Source organism: Furipterus horrens, unplaced genomic scaffold (assembly GCF_987537825.1).
Source record: "Furipterus horrens unplaced genomic scaffold, mFurHor1.1.pri manual_scaffold_10, whole genome shotgun sequence".
Classification (NCBI taxonomy): Eukaryota; Metazoa; Chordata; class Mammalia; order Chiroptera; family Furipteridae; genus Furipterus; species Furipterus horrens.
Genome location: NW_028327180.1, coordinates 65,928,636 through 65,946,465, shown reverse-complemented (window position 1 = coordinate 65,946,465; position 17,830 = coordinate 65,928,636). Strand labels below are relative to the sequence as shown.

Here is a 17,830-nt window from a genome sequence, read left to right as displayed (position 1 = left end):
CCATATATCCCACAAGCTCAGTGTTTCTCAGCTGCAAATGCAAACCTACTATGTGTTTGGTATCCACCTACAGCATCCAGCATGCCTCCATGGGACTTGGGGATCAAGGGGAACCTAAGGAAATGTGCTCATCAGCATTCTGCTTGTTACACCATGAGCCATAAAGTTCTTTGGTTTCTGGCCAAAGTGTCTTGTGCCAGTATCCATGAAATAATAAACAGCTTGTAAATACCTCCATATCATAGGGGTACTAGACCAAGAAAGAGAGAAGGCATTGAGAACCTATTTCAAGAAATAATGACTGAAAACTTCCCTAATCTTGGGAAGGAAAAAGACACACAAGTTCAGGAAGCACAGAGTGTCCCAAGTAAGATGAACCCAAAGAGCCCACACCAAGACACATCATAGTTAAAATGGCAAAGGTTAAAGACAGAGAGAATGTTAAAAGCAGCAAGAGAAAGTTAAGAGACCTACAAGGGAGCTCTCATTAGACTGTCATCTGATTTCTCAACAGAAACATTTCATGCCAGAAGGGAGTGGCATAAAATATTCAAAATGATGAAAAGCAAGAACGTACAATTAAGACTACTTTACCCAGCAAGGCTATCATTTAAATTTAACGGAGAAATAAATAGCTTCCAAGACAAGAAAAAGCTAAAGGAGTTTGTTACCACCAAACGAATATTACAAGAAATGTTAAAGGGTCTTCCTGAAGGAGGTGGGGGGAAGTGGGGAGAGAAGGAGGACCCTCTAAGGGAAAGTTATAAAAAATAAAATGGCAATAAATAGGTATTTATCAACAATCACTTTAAATGTAAATGGTTTAAACACTCCAATCAAAAGGCAGAGTAGCAGAATGGATAAAAAAAAGAAAAGAAAAAAAAAGACACCCATATATAAGCTGTCTATAAGAGACCCACTTCAGAACAATAGATGCACATAAGACTAAAAGGGATGCAAAAAGATATACAAACGAAAAAAATTTTTAAAAGCTGGTATAACTACTTAGATCTGACAAAATAGATTTTTTAAAAAAGGCTATAGTAAGAGACAAAGAGAAATACTACATAATGATAATGGGAGCAATCCAAGAAGAGGACATAACCTTTGTAAACATTTATGCACCCAACACAGGAACATCTAAATTTATAAAGCAAATATTGATGGACATTAAGTGAGAGATCAACAGTAATACAATCATAGTACAGAACTTTAACACCTCACTGACATTAATGGATACATCATCCAGACAGAAAATCAACAAGGGAACAGCAGCCTTAAGTGACACACTGGATCAGATGGGTTTAATTATGATGTGTCCTGGTGTGGTCGTTTTTGGGTCTAGCTTCTTTGGGACTTTCTGTGCTTCTTGGACTTGTATGTCTATTTCCTTCACCAAATTTGGGAAGTTTTCCTTCATTATTTTTTCACATAAGCTTTTGATTTCTCGCTTTTCCTCTTCTCCTTCTGGCACCCCTATGATTCGGATGTTGGCACATTTAAAGTTGTCCCAGAGGTTCCTAAGCCTCTCCTAATTTTTTTCAATTCTTGTTTCCTCCTTCTGTATTAGTTGACTTTTTTTTTCCTTCTATTCCAAATCATCGATTTGAACCCCAGTTTCTTTCCCTTCACCATTGGTTTTGTGTGAATTTTCCTTCATTTAATTTAGCATAGCCTTCACTTCTTCCCTTATGCATTTGCCATACTTAAGCATACCTGTCAAGTCTGTGAGCATCTTTGTCACCAGTGTTTTGAACTCTGCATCTGTTAGGTTGGCTATCTCCTTGTCGCTTGGTTCTGTCACTGAAACCTTGATCTGTTCCCCCTTTTGGGCCATACTCCTCTGTCTCCTCATCTTGAGAGGCTCCCTTGTTTGTTTGCCTCTGTGTCGTAGGTAGAGCTGTTGCACCTGTTATGTTGTAAGGGGGCGGAGCCTTAGGTATTAGTCAGTATAGGGCGACCCATTTCACCACATTGTGGCATTGTATGTGAGGGAGGGCTCCCTGAGAAGGAACAATGCTGCTTGCTCAGCACTCACTGCTTTTCCAGGTACTTCTCCCACTTCCCATATGGGACTGGTGCCTCTCTAGCTGTTTCCCTGGCTGTTGTTCCCAGAGTGGGTGGGTTTGTGGACATTCTAGGACCGTGGGGGCCCTTTAAACAAGTGGACTATGCGAAGAGACCTGCAGTTTCTTCCTCTGCTCCAGTCCCAGCTGATTTTCAGTCAGAGGCAATGAGGCTTTATTTTCCCGGGCACTGGAACCATGAGCTGCATGGTCTGGTCTGGTCTGGTGCTGGGAGCGCTCCCCAGGTGCCCCTCCTGACTTTTTAAAACTGTTGCTGCACTTTCTCCTGACCTGCTGCTGCCACCACCACACTGCATCCCCTCTGCCCCAGCTCCACCCTTCCTACCTTCTCGATGAGTATTTCTTTATATCTTTGTTTGTTTGGACATCTATGCAGCTTGATTTCCTGGAACTTCTGGTGTCTCTAGTTTTGAGATAGTTGTATTCCTTCTTAGTTGTGGAGGGAGACGCAGCATGTTTGTCTAGGCCTCCATCCTGGCTGGAAGTCACTGAGACCTTTCTTATGTGCACATGTTATGTCTGAGGTATACCCTTTAAAATTTTCTTTATAAATGGGTATTTTACTGGTAAACATCTCAGCTGGGTGTATTTTTGTGTGTGACCTAAAAATATCTTAATTTTTTATACTTCTTGAGGATGATTTTCCCATCAGTGCAATTTAGGAGGAAATTTTTTTTTTTTTTTTTTAATGAAAATTGTGTTTACTTAGAAGCATTCAGAATGTCAACAAAACAGCGGCAACTTTTTTTTTTTCAAATGCAGAGTAGTATATTCAGTTAATAGAATAATTATTTCATATAAGCTGCATCAGAGACAACTGAAGAGGAAAAATCTACCGTCCTCACATATAAGTAATTTGTGCTGTGCACCAACAAGAACCTGCTTTAAACTTCCATGCCAATGTACAACCCCCATACTGTACCAGGCAAGGTTAGTGACTATTGAGAACACCACCAGGGCAGGGCTATCTAAAGACACATTTGGTAGTGGCTTATCTATATAAAAGGACACTGTACAATTTAAAAACAAATCTTAGCCTTACATTTCAATTTTTTTCTTTAAAAGGAGAGAGTTGCGTACAGAGAGGCTAAATGCTTTATAGACAAGAAAATAAAACTGCACTAGAACTGAACTCTTTTTCTTCACACTCAATACATTATATTTGCTGGAATCTATTGTTGTTGAGACAGCAGTGATTAATGTAATTGCCCTTCCTTTGTAGCTGATCTGTATTTTCTTGCCTCATTAGAAGTCTTCTGTTTATCTTTATTGTATGAATTTATAATTGTAGTTTCTAATTGTCCTGCTTTGGGTTTGACGGGTCCCTTTAGGCGTGTTTGTTTGTTTGTTTTTTTAATTTTAAAAAAGTCATTTTCTCTTCAGAATATGTCTCATTTCTCTTTCTGCTGTCACCTTGAAATTTGCTTAGGTACATGTTTAATCTTTTCACCTAACCTCTGTCTCTTACGATTTCTTTCTTATTTTCATCTCTTCCTGACTTTGTGCTGCATACTGTGTTCTTTTTGTTTCAGACAGGATATCTTATCATATTCTTGTCCCTCTTGTCTGGCGGTGGTGACAGAGGGCACTTAAGGAAGTTTTTTTTTTTATCTGTCTTGGTCAGTCCTCACCTGCTTGGTTGCTATTTAAATCTCTGCCTCATTTTAAAGTTTCTTTTTGTTTGAAAGTTTTAAAAATATACTGCTATAGTTTTTGATATTTCCAGTATATTGGAATGCTTGCAAGTATGATTCTGTTTTCCTTTTTCTGTTTATTATTGCTCATTATGTCTTACTTGCTTACATGATTGGATTTTTGGTAGTTAGGTGGGGTTTTTTTGGTGTGTTTGTACATGAGTTTATATGTCTTGAACTTTAGGCATGGGGATTTTTTGAAGTTTGGGTTGAAGTTGCATTCTTACAAAGAGGTTTTAGACTTTTTTTTTGGTCAGTTGTATATGTACATATCAGTCATATGCTACTTTAAATAGATTTATGTGCTTAAAATGTTGTGAATTCAAACAACAGACCTTCATGAGGGATGGCTTATGTTTTGAATTCTCAGGGAATGTTTTCGTTTGGTTGCTGTTTTTCGCTTTTCTCTAGGTGCTAAGCAAGTTTTCTTCCTGTCCCTTCAGGGTGGGCTTATGCAGTGTTCAGCCTTTACAGCGAGGGTGTGGCTATTTGGGATTTTTCTGAGTGAGTCTTCTATTGGATTCCCCATCTTTTGTGGATTTTCTATTTTATTTCCGATCTCTCTTACTCCCTACAACTCTCAAAGTGGAAGGTCTAGTCTCATAGGATAGAGGAATTGTCTGGTAAGTCAGAGCCTTTGGTGGTAGACCTCTCCTGGTATTCTTGGTTTTACTTCATTCTTGGTCTTTGGTATTTTTGCTTTCATGCCATTTCATTGTGCATTTGCCAAGTTTTATTTTCTAAAAGTCTCACATTTTGCTTATTTTAGAGGGAGCTTTATTAAGGGCACTTAAACCTTTACACATTTTTTCAATTCTTTTTCATTTGATATTTTCCCAAAATTGAGGCTTAGAGACTCCTTTCCTAAATTCAATTTACTAGTATACTTATTTTGAAAAGCCTTTATTGTTTAAATCTCTGCTTTTGCTTAATAAATGGTAGATATTAAAAGACCTAAGAACCATATAATATTGGAATTCCACCTAAATTAGATATAATCTAGTTCATCCTCGGATAGGACAATATGAGGGAGATGAACTTTTTTTGTCACACATGGATTTTGAGACCACTTGTGTGAATTACTTAAGTTTTGTGAGACTGTAACATCTTTTAAAACTAGCTTGTAGTAGGGTCATTGTGAGCCTTAAATGATAGAACTTACAGTTTCTGATAGGTGGTCTAGTGTAGTAGTTCAGAAAATACTGTGGTTGTCACTTTAATTTTTAGAAGAGGGAACTGAATTCCATGGAGGAAGTGTGTATTTGCTACCTACACCAAATTCTGTAATTGTTGAGCTGGATACCAATTCCCCATCTCTTTCAGAAGAGCAGTGTTCGGTAACTTATTCTGCCTGCCTATATATTTCTTGGATACCTCATACATATTTCTAAGGACCTAACATATTTGGGGAGAGAGAATTTAATAGAATTTAATTAATATCCCTTATGGCACATTTCTTGAATGTTAAGTGAACAAAGATACATACGATAGTACAGTTCCTGTCTTAGAGAGCTTGTTAGCTTGGTAGTGAAGTAGGCTTAGCTAGTAATTATGGTCAATATGCTTAATGCTGTAGAAGAAATAGCATCTTCCTGAGACAGAGGAGGGATTTTTGAACTAGGTCATGAAGTATGTGTAAGATGCCAGGATGTGGGCAAAGGAGGAATGGCCTTTTAGGCAGAGGCAACAGCAGCATATGCAAAGGTCTGAAGGCTGTATGGATCATGTCTTATTCATGAGAAGTCTAGGTTGTGTACACACAAGAAACTAGTTAGTCATGGTCTGAGGAAAGGAATGTCTCTGGTGGTGATGGGTGAGAAGGCAATTGAGATGTGTGTTAAATGATTGGTACTGTTTCAGCATGTAAGGTAGAATGGGTAGGATAAAACAAATTGAGGAGATAATTTACTTAGCGGTATACAAGTTACTTATCAGTCAGGACCCAAGATAGTTACATTGACTTGGCCGCTTGCTCTTGAACAGAGCAGCTTAGTTCTGAGAAATCATCGGGGAATTTTGCATATCTCATTAGAGCTTTTATGTGAGAGGGGATTTTTTGGGTAGGGGGGAAGGCGGCGTTTTTTCCAGGCTTACACATAGAAAGTGATAATATCTCTGTATACTAGGGATAGTAATACCTGCTTACAGGGCTGTTGTGTGAACTAAATAGTATAATGTATATGCATGCTGGCCCATTTTAAGTTTCAGTAATTGTTAGTTGTCCCTTCTTCCTTAAGAGATGCCAACCTTACTCTTGGCTGTTGTCATACATTAAGATGGACACAAACGCAAAGAAATCAAGTCCTTGATTGTTTGCTAAATAAAATATGCGTATTATCAGACAGTTTGTAATTAGACTAGAAAAGAACTTAAAATTATTGAATGTGTAGGTGTAGTTAACAGCCTTCATTTCTGGTAACTGACTTTACTTAGAGGATATATGTTTATGTGAGCAAGAGTGACTATTTCCTGGAAGGAAACTGTGGTCTCCAGATCTTCATAGTAACGTCACCTTTAATCTTTTTGAACTTGGGAGCATTATACAGTCTTTTCTTGAGGCAGTTTCTTTGCAAGCAGTAAAGCCTCCTTATGAGCTTGTTAAGGCTTCATAGACTGTCAGTAATATGGAAAAATTGGTTATTTAATCAGGAATATGAACATGTGTTTCAGGTAGAGAATTCCAAAGATAACGAAGATAATGTTCTCCAAAGAGAAATTCCGGCTAGACAATCTCGACGAAGGTTCCGGAAAATAAACCATAAAGGAGAGCGTCAAACCATTACTGATGATGTGGACATTAACAGCTACCTTTCTGTGAGTATATTTAGGAGCATTTCATAGATCTTTCTTAATTTTCATGTACAGTATTTTTAATTTATGTATATTTTGGTAATATCAAACTGGACTCTACATGTAAAAGTTTGGGCTAGTAAATATATCTATGTAATTTTTAAGAATACTTCTTGGTTGAATTCAGTAGAAACTCTTACTAGTGAGAGTTTTTTTGCTTTTGTTTTTATTTTCCTCTTAAATGCTGTAAAAAAAATCTTACTATATTTTTAGACTTATTTGTGGATTTTCTTGTCTTTTTATTGCTTGAATGGAATATAGATAAGAGTCCTGAAAACTCGGGCAATAGACTCTTTGGGAGTTTTTTTCTAATAATAGTAGAAGGCATGCATAAGAAGTAAAAATATGTCAATTCTACCTTTCATATGTGTGACACATTTGCTTAATGTGTGTTATTGCAGAAACATATGCAAGTGTTAAAGGTATATTTCACATGCGAACATTGAAAAAGCAGATGAAATAACTTGTGTAACGCCAGAAGGAACATAAGCTGTTTCTTCAGAAGTCTAGTTTTGTAATTGTAGATAACTTCATTTTAGACTGAAAAGTAGTTGAATCAAGAAGTAAGGATAATTTTAAAAAGAATAAATCCAGGTGTATTTTATCAGTTTTCAAAGGAGTCATCCCCCAAAGTATAAAACAGTCTAGAGATTGATCACAGCAAAATTCCTTTTGTTGTCAGAAATAGAAATTTACTTATTCGATATTAGGAACAAAGAGGATAATTTATAAAGGGAGTAGTTTGTACTGGAATAAGCATTCAATTTAAGGCAGCTCTAGGGATTTAGTCACATATGCCTAATTTTACTGATACAATACATTCTTTTTCTGACAAGAAACAAGAACTATAGTACAAAAAAATTTTTTTACTGCATCCATACCATACAAAGTACTTTTCCTGTTCTTACGATTTAATAATTTTTAATAATAAATTTCGCCATCAGTAATTAAGCTAATATGTTTTGCCTTGTTGCATAAGTAATATGTATCTATTTTAAATATGTCTTAATTTAAAAGTTGATTAGTCTCATAGCCCGTTTATGTAACCATTGTCTTAATATCATTATATTCAAGTTCTCAATATTAGGTCATTTAGATTTCTTTGTGGTTATCTTAGTTTCTTTAGAAAAAGTTTTAAGGACTAGAATTGCTAAATTAAAATCTCTGCTGTTTTGTTCTCTTTGTCAGAGTTAGAGTATATATATAGTCTTTGTGTGTGTTTTGATCACTGGCTTGTTCTAGTCTCCACTTTAGTGTTCTTTTCCCAAGTATTTTGGTGTCTGAAAGTTGTCCTCTTAGGGATATGCTGGTTTCCTGAGTTGACTAGGAAGAGCAGTGGGCACATGGCTTGGGATTCTGTCCATTTGATGACTTTGAATAAAGAGTGGCATTTTTGCATGTGAAGGCTTACGTAGGGAGTCCTGAGTGATTATCCTACTAAGAACCATCAGGAATTTGTTATATCATGGGAGGGAGAGAACTAAGTCGATTCAAATTTTGGTAAAACTGATTATTTAACCATGAGACTGGGTTATAGGAGGATTTTTGGTCACATTACTTGCGTTTGGTAGTTATAGAAGTAATAGGATTTTTTCCTAAACAAGACATATTTCAGGCAATTTAGAAAATGCAGTAGTAAGAGGGTTTCATTTACTTACATAATTCATTGTTCATGTCACCAGTTATGTAAAACCTATGCATCTGGCCAGTCCCTCATATTGGTAGTTGGTCTGGATAATATTATGTAGTCCTACCCCCAAAAATTCTTATTTAGTATTAATTGAACATCTGATAATTAAGCAACCAGTAGAGAATTAGTGTTATGGCTACTTATAGGCTTCTTTTTTTTTCTTTTGTTCTACTAGCAGCAATTCAGAGAGAAAAATCAAGAGAAATCATTTGGAAGTTTCTTGTTTGAAACCATAATCAACTTTTTCTTGCTAGAATGCTAAGTGTCAAAATTCTTAGAGATGTGCAGAAGCCTTTGTCACTTTTTTCTTCATCATAATTATTAGTACATTACCTGTACACCAAGGTTTTGTAAATATTAAGGATTTTGCATGTGTCTTCTAACTGAACACTTAGAACAATTGAAAAAGATGGTTTATTCTTATAAAATACTTTGATAGTTTTATCATACATTGCTTTGCATAAAGATGAGAACCATAATTTTTATTTAAATTTGTACCTGAGGATATGTTTATCGATTTTAAAGAGAGAGGAAGGATGGCAAGGGGAGAGAGAAACATTAATTGGTTGCCTCCTATATGTACCCCAACTGGGTGTTGAACCTGCAACCTAGGTATGTGCCCTGACCAGAAATCAAACCCGAAAACTTTGGTGCACAGATGACACTCCAACCAACTGAGCCACCTGGGCGGGGCAAGAGAACCATAGGTTTAATGTGAAAGGTTTTTTTAATGTTAAAAAGAACACCTTTATTACAATAATAACATTTACGAAACTCTCTTTGGGTATTGCTGTCACCTTGCAACAAATCTACATGTCTCCAAATTTCACAGGGATTTCAGAGCTTTAATCTTTCACAAGGGTGTGTTTGATACTCAGAAGAAGCAAAAAGATTATTGGAACAATATTCACTGACTAGGATGGGTAATTAAGCCAAGTAGAAATAGTCTAGTACAGCAGTTTTCAACCTTTTTCATCTCATGGCACATATAGACGAAGTACAAAAATTCTGTGGCACACCAAAAAATATATTTTGCCAGTCTGACCAAAACAAAAAGCAAAACAAACAAACAAAAAAAACCCGGCTATAATTTTGATTTATTTACTAAATAAATAAATTACCCGTTTTGCTCGAAGGTGACTTTTTAAAAAATCAAGTGCCTATACTTGTATATAAGGATTTCTCGTACGAAGCATTAATCAATCAAACACAACCTTATTATGTAACATGGCCAATAATGCAGTTCTGTTATATGACCCATGTGTTTATGATTCAAGACATGGCATTCACACTGAACAGTTATTGTGTTCATTTTTTTTATTTGAAACTCTTAAGGAAAAAGAGGTCAGTACCCCTGACTAGTCAGGTATTGCATATTTTTAAAATTCTTGCATGCCCTGGCTGGTGTGGTTGGAGCGTCATCCTATAAACCAAAAGGCTGCAGGTTCGATTCCCAGTCAGGGCACATGCCTAGGTTGCAGGTTCAGACCCCAGTTGGAGCACGTGCAAAGGCAACTGGTTGATATTTCTCTCTCTCTCTCTCTCTCTCTCTCTCTCTCTCTTTCTCTCTTTCTCTCTCTCTCTTTCTCCCTTTCTTCCCCTCTCTCTAAAAATCAATAAGCATGTCCTTGAATGAGAATAAAAAAATGAAAATAAAATAGTCATAAAAATAATTTTGCGGCACACTGGTTGAAAATCGCTAGACTGGTTTGCAGATGAGCTGTCCTTCTTGAATCGTTCCATCACTAACTGTATGATTGGGGTATTTCATCCAAACCCTTTCTTGCTTTGGTTGCTTTACATCTGAAAATGAGGATAGTAGTATTGGGTCTGCCTGTCTTACTGAAGTACTTGGACTATATGAAGGGAGGGGGCCTAAAAAACCAGATATATCTTTCAGAGGGTGGGCCCTTGTAGTACAGGTTTCTCCCACTAGGTGAGTGTCTTAGGAACCCATCTGTATCAGTGTACCAGATGCGTTGTTGTGAGAGGCTGCCTTTGGCTTCAATGAATTTTTTTGAATTTTCACTTTGTGTGCCCATTTTGGGATGGGTGATTTACAAGTGCACCTGCCCACACCGCACTTGAGTGTTCAGCAGTTTTGACCAAAAATGGTGTGACCTTTATCCCCCACCCTCACTATTCATCCAATCTTGCCCCCAGCGATGTTTTTTTGTTTCCCTTATGAAGAAAAGGCTTCAAAGGGAGACATTTTACAGATGTGGAAGAGGTGAAGCAAAAAAAGGCAGAAGCACTAAAAGCCATCAAAATTGACGAGTTCAAAAACTGAGCATGGAAAGATCATCTGGATAGGTGATTGCATCAAATGGAGAGTGCTATGAGGTGATTGAAGTTTAAACATGTAAAAATAAATACACAATTTTTATAAATAAATTACAGGTGTTTTGGGGGTCCCCCCACATATGTGGACACTCACAGTCTAATCAGTCAATAATATTTAGATTCTTCCTCTCCAGTGTTTCAAAGTGTGTGCCCTCCTCTGTTTCCTAATGTCATTCATAGTAGTGTTTACTGCTGTTCTTCCTGTAACAGTTGTAGTAGCATTTTTTTTACACTTCCCCAGGCAACTTTCATCGTAAGAGCAGTATTTCTGCATTTTAAGAGATTTGGAAATTTTTTTTAAAGTATATGTTATTGATTATGTTGTTACAGTAATTCCAATTTTTTTCCGTTTTGCTCCCCTCTGCCCAGTACCCCCCTTCCCTCCAGCAATCCTACCCCACTTAGAACATGTCCATGGGTTGTGCATATAAGTTCTTTGGCTTCACCCTTTCCTATATTATTCTTAACGTCCCCCTGTCTATTTTGTACCAACCAATTATGTTTCTTAATCCCTGCACCATTTCCCCATTTCTTCCCCTCCCCCTCCCAGCTGAATACCCTCCGAATGATCCCCATACCTATGATTCTGTTCCTATTCCGGTTTACTTAGTTGGATTTTGTTTTTACTTTTTAGGTTCAGTTGTTGGTAGTTGTGAGTTTGTTGTCATTTTGGTGTTCATAGTTTTGATCTTCTTTTTCTTAAGTAAGTCCCTTTGACATTTCATATAATAATGGCTTGGTGATGATGAACTCCTTTAGCTTCACCTTGTCTGGAAAGCACTTCATCTGTCCTTCCATTCTAAATGATAGCCTTGCTGGATAGAGTAATCCTGGTTGCAGGTTGCCTTTCATCACATTGAATACTTGTTGCCAGTCCCTTCCTGCCTGCAAAGTGTCCTCTGAGTAATCAGCTGGTAGTCCTATAGGCACCCCCCTATAGGCAACTCTGACTCTGTGCCAGTCAGGGCACATCAGAGAAGGAAAACTCTTGACTCCAAAAACCTCCGCTGCCTTGCGGCATACCTCTTCAGGGGAAAGGCTAAGGGAGTAAACCCCGACAGAAAATCCGGAGCCGGAGTCCCTAAGGCGGTTTGACGTTGTAGTCAACACCGGCAACTCCTGCGGCGCACCTGAAGCCAAGCTGTATTGACTCCGTCTTTCCCTTGAATCCTTCAGCTGCGAAGAGAGGGGGGGGGGTCTGCTGCATGGGCAACAGCAGACCCTCCATATCACCCTGCCCAGGCTCTGTAGCTTCAGCTTCACTGGAGAGGACACTCCAGCGTCATCGCAAGATGTCGATTCAACACAGGAGGAGACAGATACCGGGTCACTCCCGAGTCGGACTGCACAGCCATTCTCGGCGGTGCAGATAGACTCTTAAGAAGCTACACCATCGTCTCTCGAGACGGATGGCTGCCAACGATAGGCAACTCTCCGCTTCTCTCTTGCTGCCCTCAGGACTCTTGTCTTTATCTTTCACTTTTGGCATCTCAATCATGATGTGTCCTGGTGTGGTCCCCTCTGGGTCCAGCTTGCCTAGGACCCTCTATGCTTCCCGGACTTTACGTCCATCTCCTTTGCAAAATTTGGGAAGTTTTCCTCATTTTTTTCAATTCTTGCTTCCTCATTCTGTACTGGTTGACTGTTTTTTTCTTCCTTATGTTCCAAATCGTTGATTTGAACCCGTTTCCTTCCCTTCACCGTGGATTTTCCTTCGTTTCACTTAGCATAGCCTTTACTTCTTCTCTTATGTGTTTGCCGTACTCAAGCAAATCTGTCAAGCCTGTGAGCATCTTTATCACCAGTGTTTTGAATTCTGCATCTTTTAGGTTATCTATCTCCTCATCTGTGAGGTTGGCTATCTCCTTGTCAATTAGTTCTTGCACTGGAACCTTGATCCGTTCACCCTTTTGGGCCATACTTCTCTGTCTCCTCATTCTGACAGGCCCCTGTGTTTGTTTGCCTCCGTGTCCCAGATAGAGCTATCGTCATCGTCGTCGGCAGCCGTCCGTCTCGAGAGACGATGGTGTAGCTTCTTAAGAGTCTATCTGCACCGCCGAGAATGGTTGTGCAGTCCGACTCGGGAGTGACACGGTATCTGTCTCCTCCCGTGTTGAATCGACATCTTGCGATGACGCTGGAGTGTCCTCTCCAGTGAAGCTGAAGCTACAGAGCCTCGAGAGACGATGGTGTAGCTTCTTAAGAGTCTATCTGCACCGCCGAGAATGGCTGTGCAATCCGACTCGGGAGTGACACGGTATCTGTCTCCTCCCGTGTTGAATCGACATCTTGCGATGACGCTGGAGTGTCCTCTCCAGTGAAGCTGAAGCTACAGAGCCTGGGCAGGGTGATGTGGAGGGTCTGCTGTTGCCCATGCAGCAGACCCCCCCCCCTCTCTTCGCAGCTGAAGGATCCAAGGGAAAGACGGAGTCAATACAGCTTGGCTTCAGGTGCGCCGCAGGAGTTGCCGGTGTTGACTACAACGTCAAACCGCCTTAGGGACTCCGGCTCCGGATTTTCTGTCGGGGTTTACTCCCTTAGCCTTTCCCCTGAAGAGGTATGCCGCAAGGCAGCGGAGGTTTTTTGGAGTCAGAGTTTTCCTTCTCTGATGTGCCCTGACTGGAAGATCGAACCAGCAACACTTAGCTCGCAGGCCGACGCTCAATCCACTGAGCCAAACCAGCCAGGGTTGAGATAGAGCTATCACTCCTGTTACATTGTAAGGGGTGGAGCCTTACGGATTCCTCAGTGCAGGGCGACCTGTTTCACCACGTTGTGGCGCTGTATGTGGGGGAGGGGTCCGAGAGGGAACAATGCCGCTTGCCCAGACTCGCCCCTTTTCCAGGCACCTCTCCCACTTCTGCTTCGGACTGGTGCCCCTCTAGCTGCTGCCCTGGCTGTCGTTCCCAGAGTAGGTGAGTCTGCAGACATTCTAGGACTGTGAGGGGCCTTTAAACAAGTGGACTCTGCTGAGACCAGCAGTTTCTGCCTCCACCCCAACCCCCACTGGTCTGCACAGTCAGAAGCAATAAGGCTTAATTTTCCCCAGTGCTGGGACTATGATCTGCTAGGTCCAGTAAGGACCTGGGAGTGCTCCCCATGTGTCCCTCCCGACCCCCTAAAATGTGTGACTTCGCTTTCTGCTGGCCTACCACTACTGCCGCTGCTGCCACCACCACACCTCGTCCTCTCCTCCCCAGCTCCGCCCCTCCTACCTGTTTGGATGAGTATTTCTTCTTTATATCTTTGTTTGCTGGAGTTTCATGCAGTTTGATTTTCTGGAACTTCTGGTTGTGTCTAGTTTTGAGGTCGTTGTATTCCTTCTTAGTTGTGGAGGGATACGCAGTATCTGTCTACGCCTCCATCTTGGCCGGAAATAAGAGATTTGGAAATTTTTTTAATTGAAAAATGTTGCATAATCTTTTCATTAAAACATATCTGCTTAACATTTTGTTTGTTTGATGTTAAGGTTTGTTTTTCTCTTCTCTCTTTTCCCTACCATTAGCCCTATCTCATACATCTTCCGCTGTCCTCTGGCACTACTTAGTCCGTTCATTTTACCTCTATCAGTCATAAATGAAGCTCTAACATATCACTTGTTTTAAACTCTTATATCTTTTCATTGCTTTTCTGCCACCATTTGTTAAAGAAAATGATCTAGCATATAAAGACCTTCATAGTGTGGGCCAGTTCCATTTAATAGACTTTCTGCAACAATGGAAAATGTTTTCTAACTGTGCTTTACAAATTGGTGTATCTAGTCACATCTGCCTATTAAGCACTTCAAATATGGCTTGTATGATTGAGGGTTTTATTTTCAAATTTAGAACTTTAATTTTAAATAATTTACATGTAAATAACCACATGTGGCTTATAGCTACCATATTGGATAGCACTGGTCTGGACTTTGTCAGTTTCTTCAGCTTTATCTTTTTCTCTTTTTGTACATATTTCCTACCTTTCAGCCGTGCTGACCATTAAAGAAATCATGTTTTTGATTTATTTGTTTTAGCATTATTGACATGTAATTGATGTATAACATTGTGGAAGTTTAAAGAATAAAACATGGTGATTTGACGACATACAGGTAATATTACAAAGTGGTATCACAATATAGTTAGTTAATACATCCATCTCCTCACATAGTTAACATTTGTATGTATGTGTGGTGAAAAACATGCTTTATATACAGTTTTTATATACACTGCTTTTTTTTTTTTTTTTTTTTTTTTTTTTACTTAGAGTGTCCTTTTATTCTTTGTCTTCTTGGCAAAATTCTAAGCATCTTCAAGACTCAATTATGCATCATATTGTGGGAGGACTCCATGACTTCTCCTTGGGAAAGATTAGGTACCTAACTGCATTCCCGTAATACCCCACTTATATATCTGTGACCATTCATTACACTACATTGTAATTGTTTTTTTTTTTTTTTTTAATTTTTTCAACTATTACTTTATTTATATTACTATGCTTAAGTTACATGGAAAGGACAACCAAACAGTTCTGCCCCATTTTAGGAAAAGTTTCCAATCAACACCAATTACATGGTGACAAATAACTAGGAATGGTGGCATCTCTGGGTCAAGACTGACAAGGAAGAATGGGCTCTGGTGCTATGGTTCATCACCAACAAGAATATGGCACAATGGCCAGCACAAGCCATACTAACACTGAACCTTTAGCACTGGTCACAAATTCGGATCTCTTTTCGGAAGCTAGCAAATCAAGTGAAATAACTGGGTTAAAAAAAGTGTTCTTTAAAATGAAGCCCAAATAAGTTTAAAAACCATGCTCTTGACACATTTTCCTTTCAAAATTTACATAAAACACACTTTTCCATTCTAATAGCCCAGACTTTTTTCCTCATGTAGTCCACCATGTAGCTGCAGATAAGACTATTCTGCTTCAAGATGTAAAAGTAGGGGAAGAAATTTAACAGCATCTGCATATTTTCTCTACACACTGTTGTTGGATGGAAAAGAGGGGAAAAAAAAAAGAAAGAAAGAAAGGTTCCATCTTAGATTCTCATAACCTCTTGTTCCGCAGTTCATGAATCCGACTCTGATGCTAAGGTGACAGTGTATGTAAGTAGATTTTTGTTTTCAGTGAAGGAGACCTGGGAAAAGATGAAGTTATCTCTCTTTCTTCAAGAGTTATCAGATGGTACATGCTCCTCAAAACCCTCACTTCTCTCGAACTAGAGCACGTTCCAGGATCACGCGGCCTTCCTTATAACGCTGGCTGTCTTCAGTAGCAAACTCGTAGATCCATCCCAGTTTGCTATTGCAGTTCTTACAGCTCACATCTCGAACCATGTGGCTGCCAGTGAGCATAACCCGGTCTTGAACTTCACTGTACTGCAGGTTAACTACCTTGTTAAAAAGAAATGCTCTGCCAGTGGCACCTGTGAATCGAGTGGAGATGAGTTCTGAGCGGTTGGTCAGAATCGTATCGCAGTTTGCACAAGAAAACAGACGAGTACCACCGATATGATCAAGGAAAATTCTGCCCATTTTTATAGTTGAAGTTCTAAAAACCTAGAGGACTGCAGAATAAAGGGGTTCCAAGAGCGCGCCTTCCCTCACACCAGCGAGGAGGCAGGACGCGGGGCCTGTAATTGTTTATTCAAATGTTTGTCTCTTGGTTTAGAGTGTCATGCCTTGAAAATGTGAACCATCATCATTGCAGCCTCAGAGAACATTGCCTGTCAAAGAGAACATGCATGAATGGCTGTTCTTGTATTAGCGTGTTTAGATTCCTATATAACTTTGGGCAAGTTGCATAAGCTTTCTGTATCTGTTTTGCTATATTATAACCTGTAGGTTTTTGAAAAGATTGAATGGAAGAATACATATAAAAGGCTCTGCCTAGTATTTGATGCTCTGCAAATGCAACAATATTGGCAGCATTTGTTCCTGTTGCTTACAAAATAATTTTATTATTTATTATTCTATACCTGGATATAAAATGTGTTTACTAATATATGTAAATATATTAAGATAACTGAAAACAGATAAGATAAAAGATCAGAACAAAGGGAGAATAAAGGTAGAAAAAATATAAAATCAAGCTGTTGGAAGAGCCAACTACCTCTGCCCCTCTCCATGTTTTTGTAGTATACAAGCACAGTAGCTCACTTTGAAGAAGGTAATTTTTTTGCCCAGCCTTACAAGATAAAGTAGTTACAAAATATGTATGAAAGTCACTGAATGATTTGCTTTATTATATTACAGTGGGTGGCTAGAAGCCAATTAAATGACAGGGAATGTCTGCCCAAAACTAATGACTGGTTTTGGAATTATTGATTTGAAGGCTGCCTTTTTGATAGTATTTAGCAAGGCCAATGGTTTAGCCCAGTGTCTTAAATTGTAGATTGCAAAACAGTGTCCAGGACATGGGAAGGAAATAGTAGAGTTTATATGTATTGTTATCATTTCAAATTGCTGAGGATTTCATAATGTACACAAAATATTTTTCTGGGTAAATATGTATTGATTTATAAATAAAAATATAGAATTTTTTATTTTGAGACATTTTGAGATTATATGGTACATAATACATCTCTTCTTCATTTTCCCCAGTCTACCATTTTAGCCTTCTGGCCTCATTATTTTGTTGGAGGTTCCTTCCTGTGGTCCTGTCTTTCTTCCTAGAAGATTCTTACAGGCTTCTTTACTTAATATGATTCTGTTCTTTGATGAATCAGTTTGAATCTTAACTTGCCATTTGCTCCTTTAATACATAATGACCTCCTACCACGTCCTCCTGCCGAAGTCCTGGTTAATAACCAAGACACTATTCACCCATTCCCTTTTTTGGAGAAGCCTTTCCTGACATTTCTTATTCATAGAGCACAGTTCTCGTTGGGCCCATAGGATGTTACACACATTACTTACTGAAGTATGCTCTTATGATTCTGCTCTATTATAAGGATACCAGAAAACAAAATAACACTTAAGAATTTCTCAAATGTCTATTTTTATGTGATGTTGATTGTGTTTTAAATATCTTATATCCTACAATGGTGAACGTTTTTAAATGTAATTAGTTGAGTTTTTAATATTGGTATATATGTAATGTTCAATGGTAAAATTAAACCAGGACCAATAAAGGGAAGTATCTTAGTTCATTAAGGTCAAACAGCAAGTATTCCTTTATTTCAC

The 17,830-nt window shown here is 38.8% G+C and overlaps 1 protein-coding gene and 1 pseudogene across 5 annotated transcripts in view; one reads left to right on the top strand and one right to left on the bottom strand.

Annotated features, from left to right (window-relative positions):
- The window catches only part of RAPGEF6 (Rap guanine nucleotide exchange factor 6), a 205,250-nt gene that overhangs the window by 76,612 nt on the left and 110,808 nt on the right, over positions 1-17,830 (top strand). For all 5 annotated transcript variants that reach the window (XM_090288007.1, XM_090288008.1, XM_090288006.1 and 2 more), the window contains exon 6: positions 6,452-6,595. In XM_090288007.1, the coding sequence (XP_090144133.1) occupies positions 6,452-6,595 (144 nt within the window). The remainder of the gene's footprint in view (positions 1-6,451; positions 6,596-17,830) is intronic.
- On the bottom strand, positions 15,110-16,272 carry LOC150000531 (protein yippee-like 5 pseudogene; annotated as a pseudogene).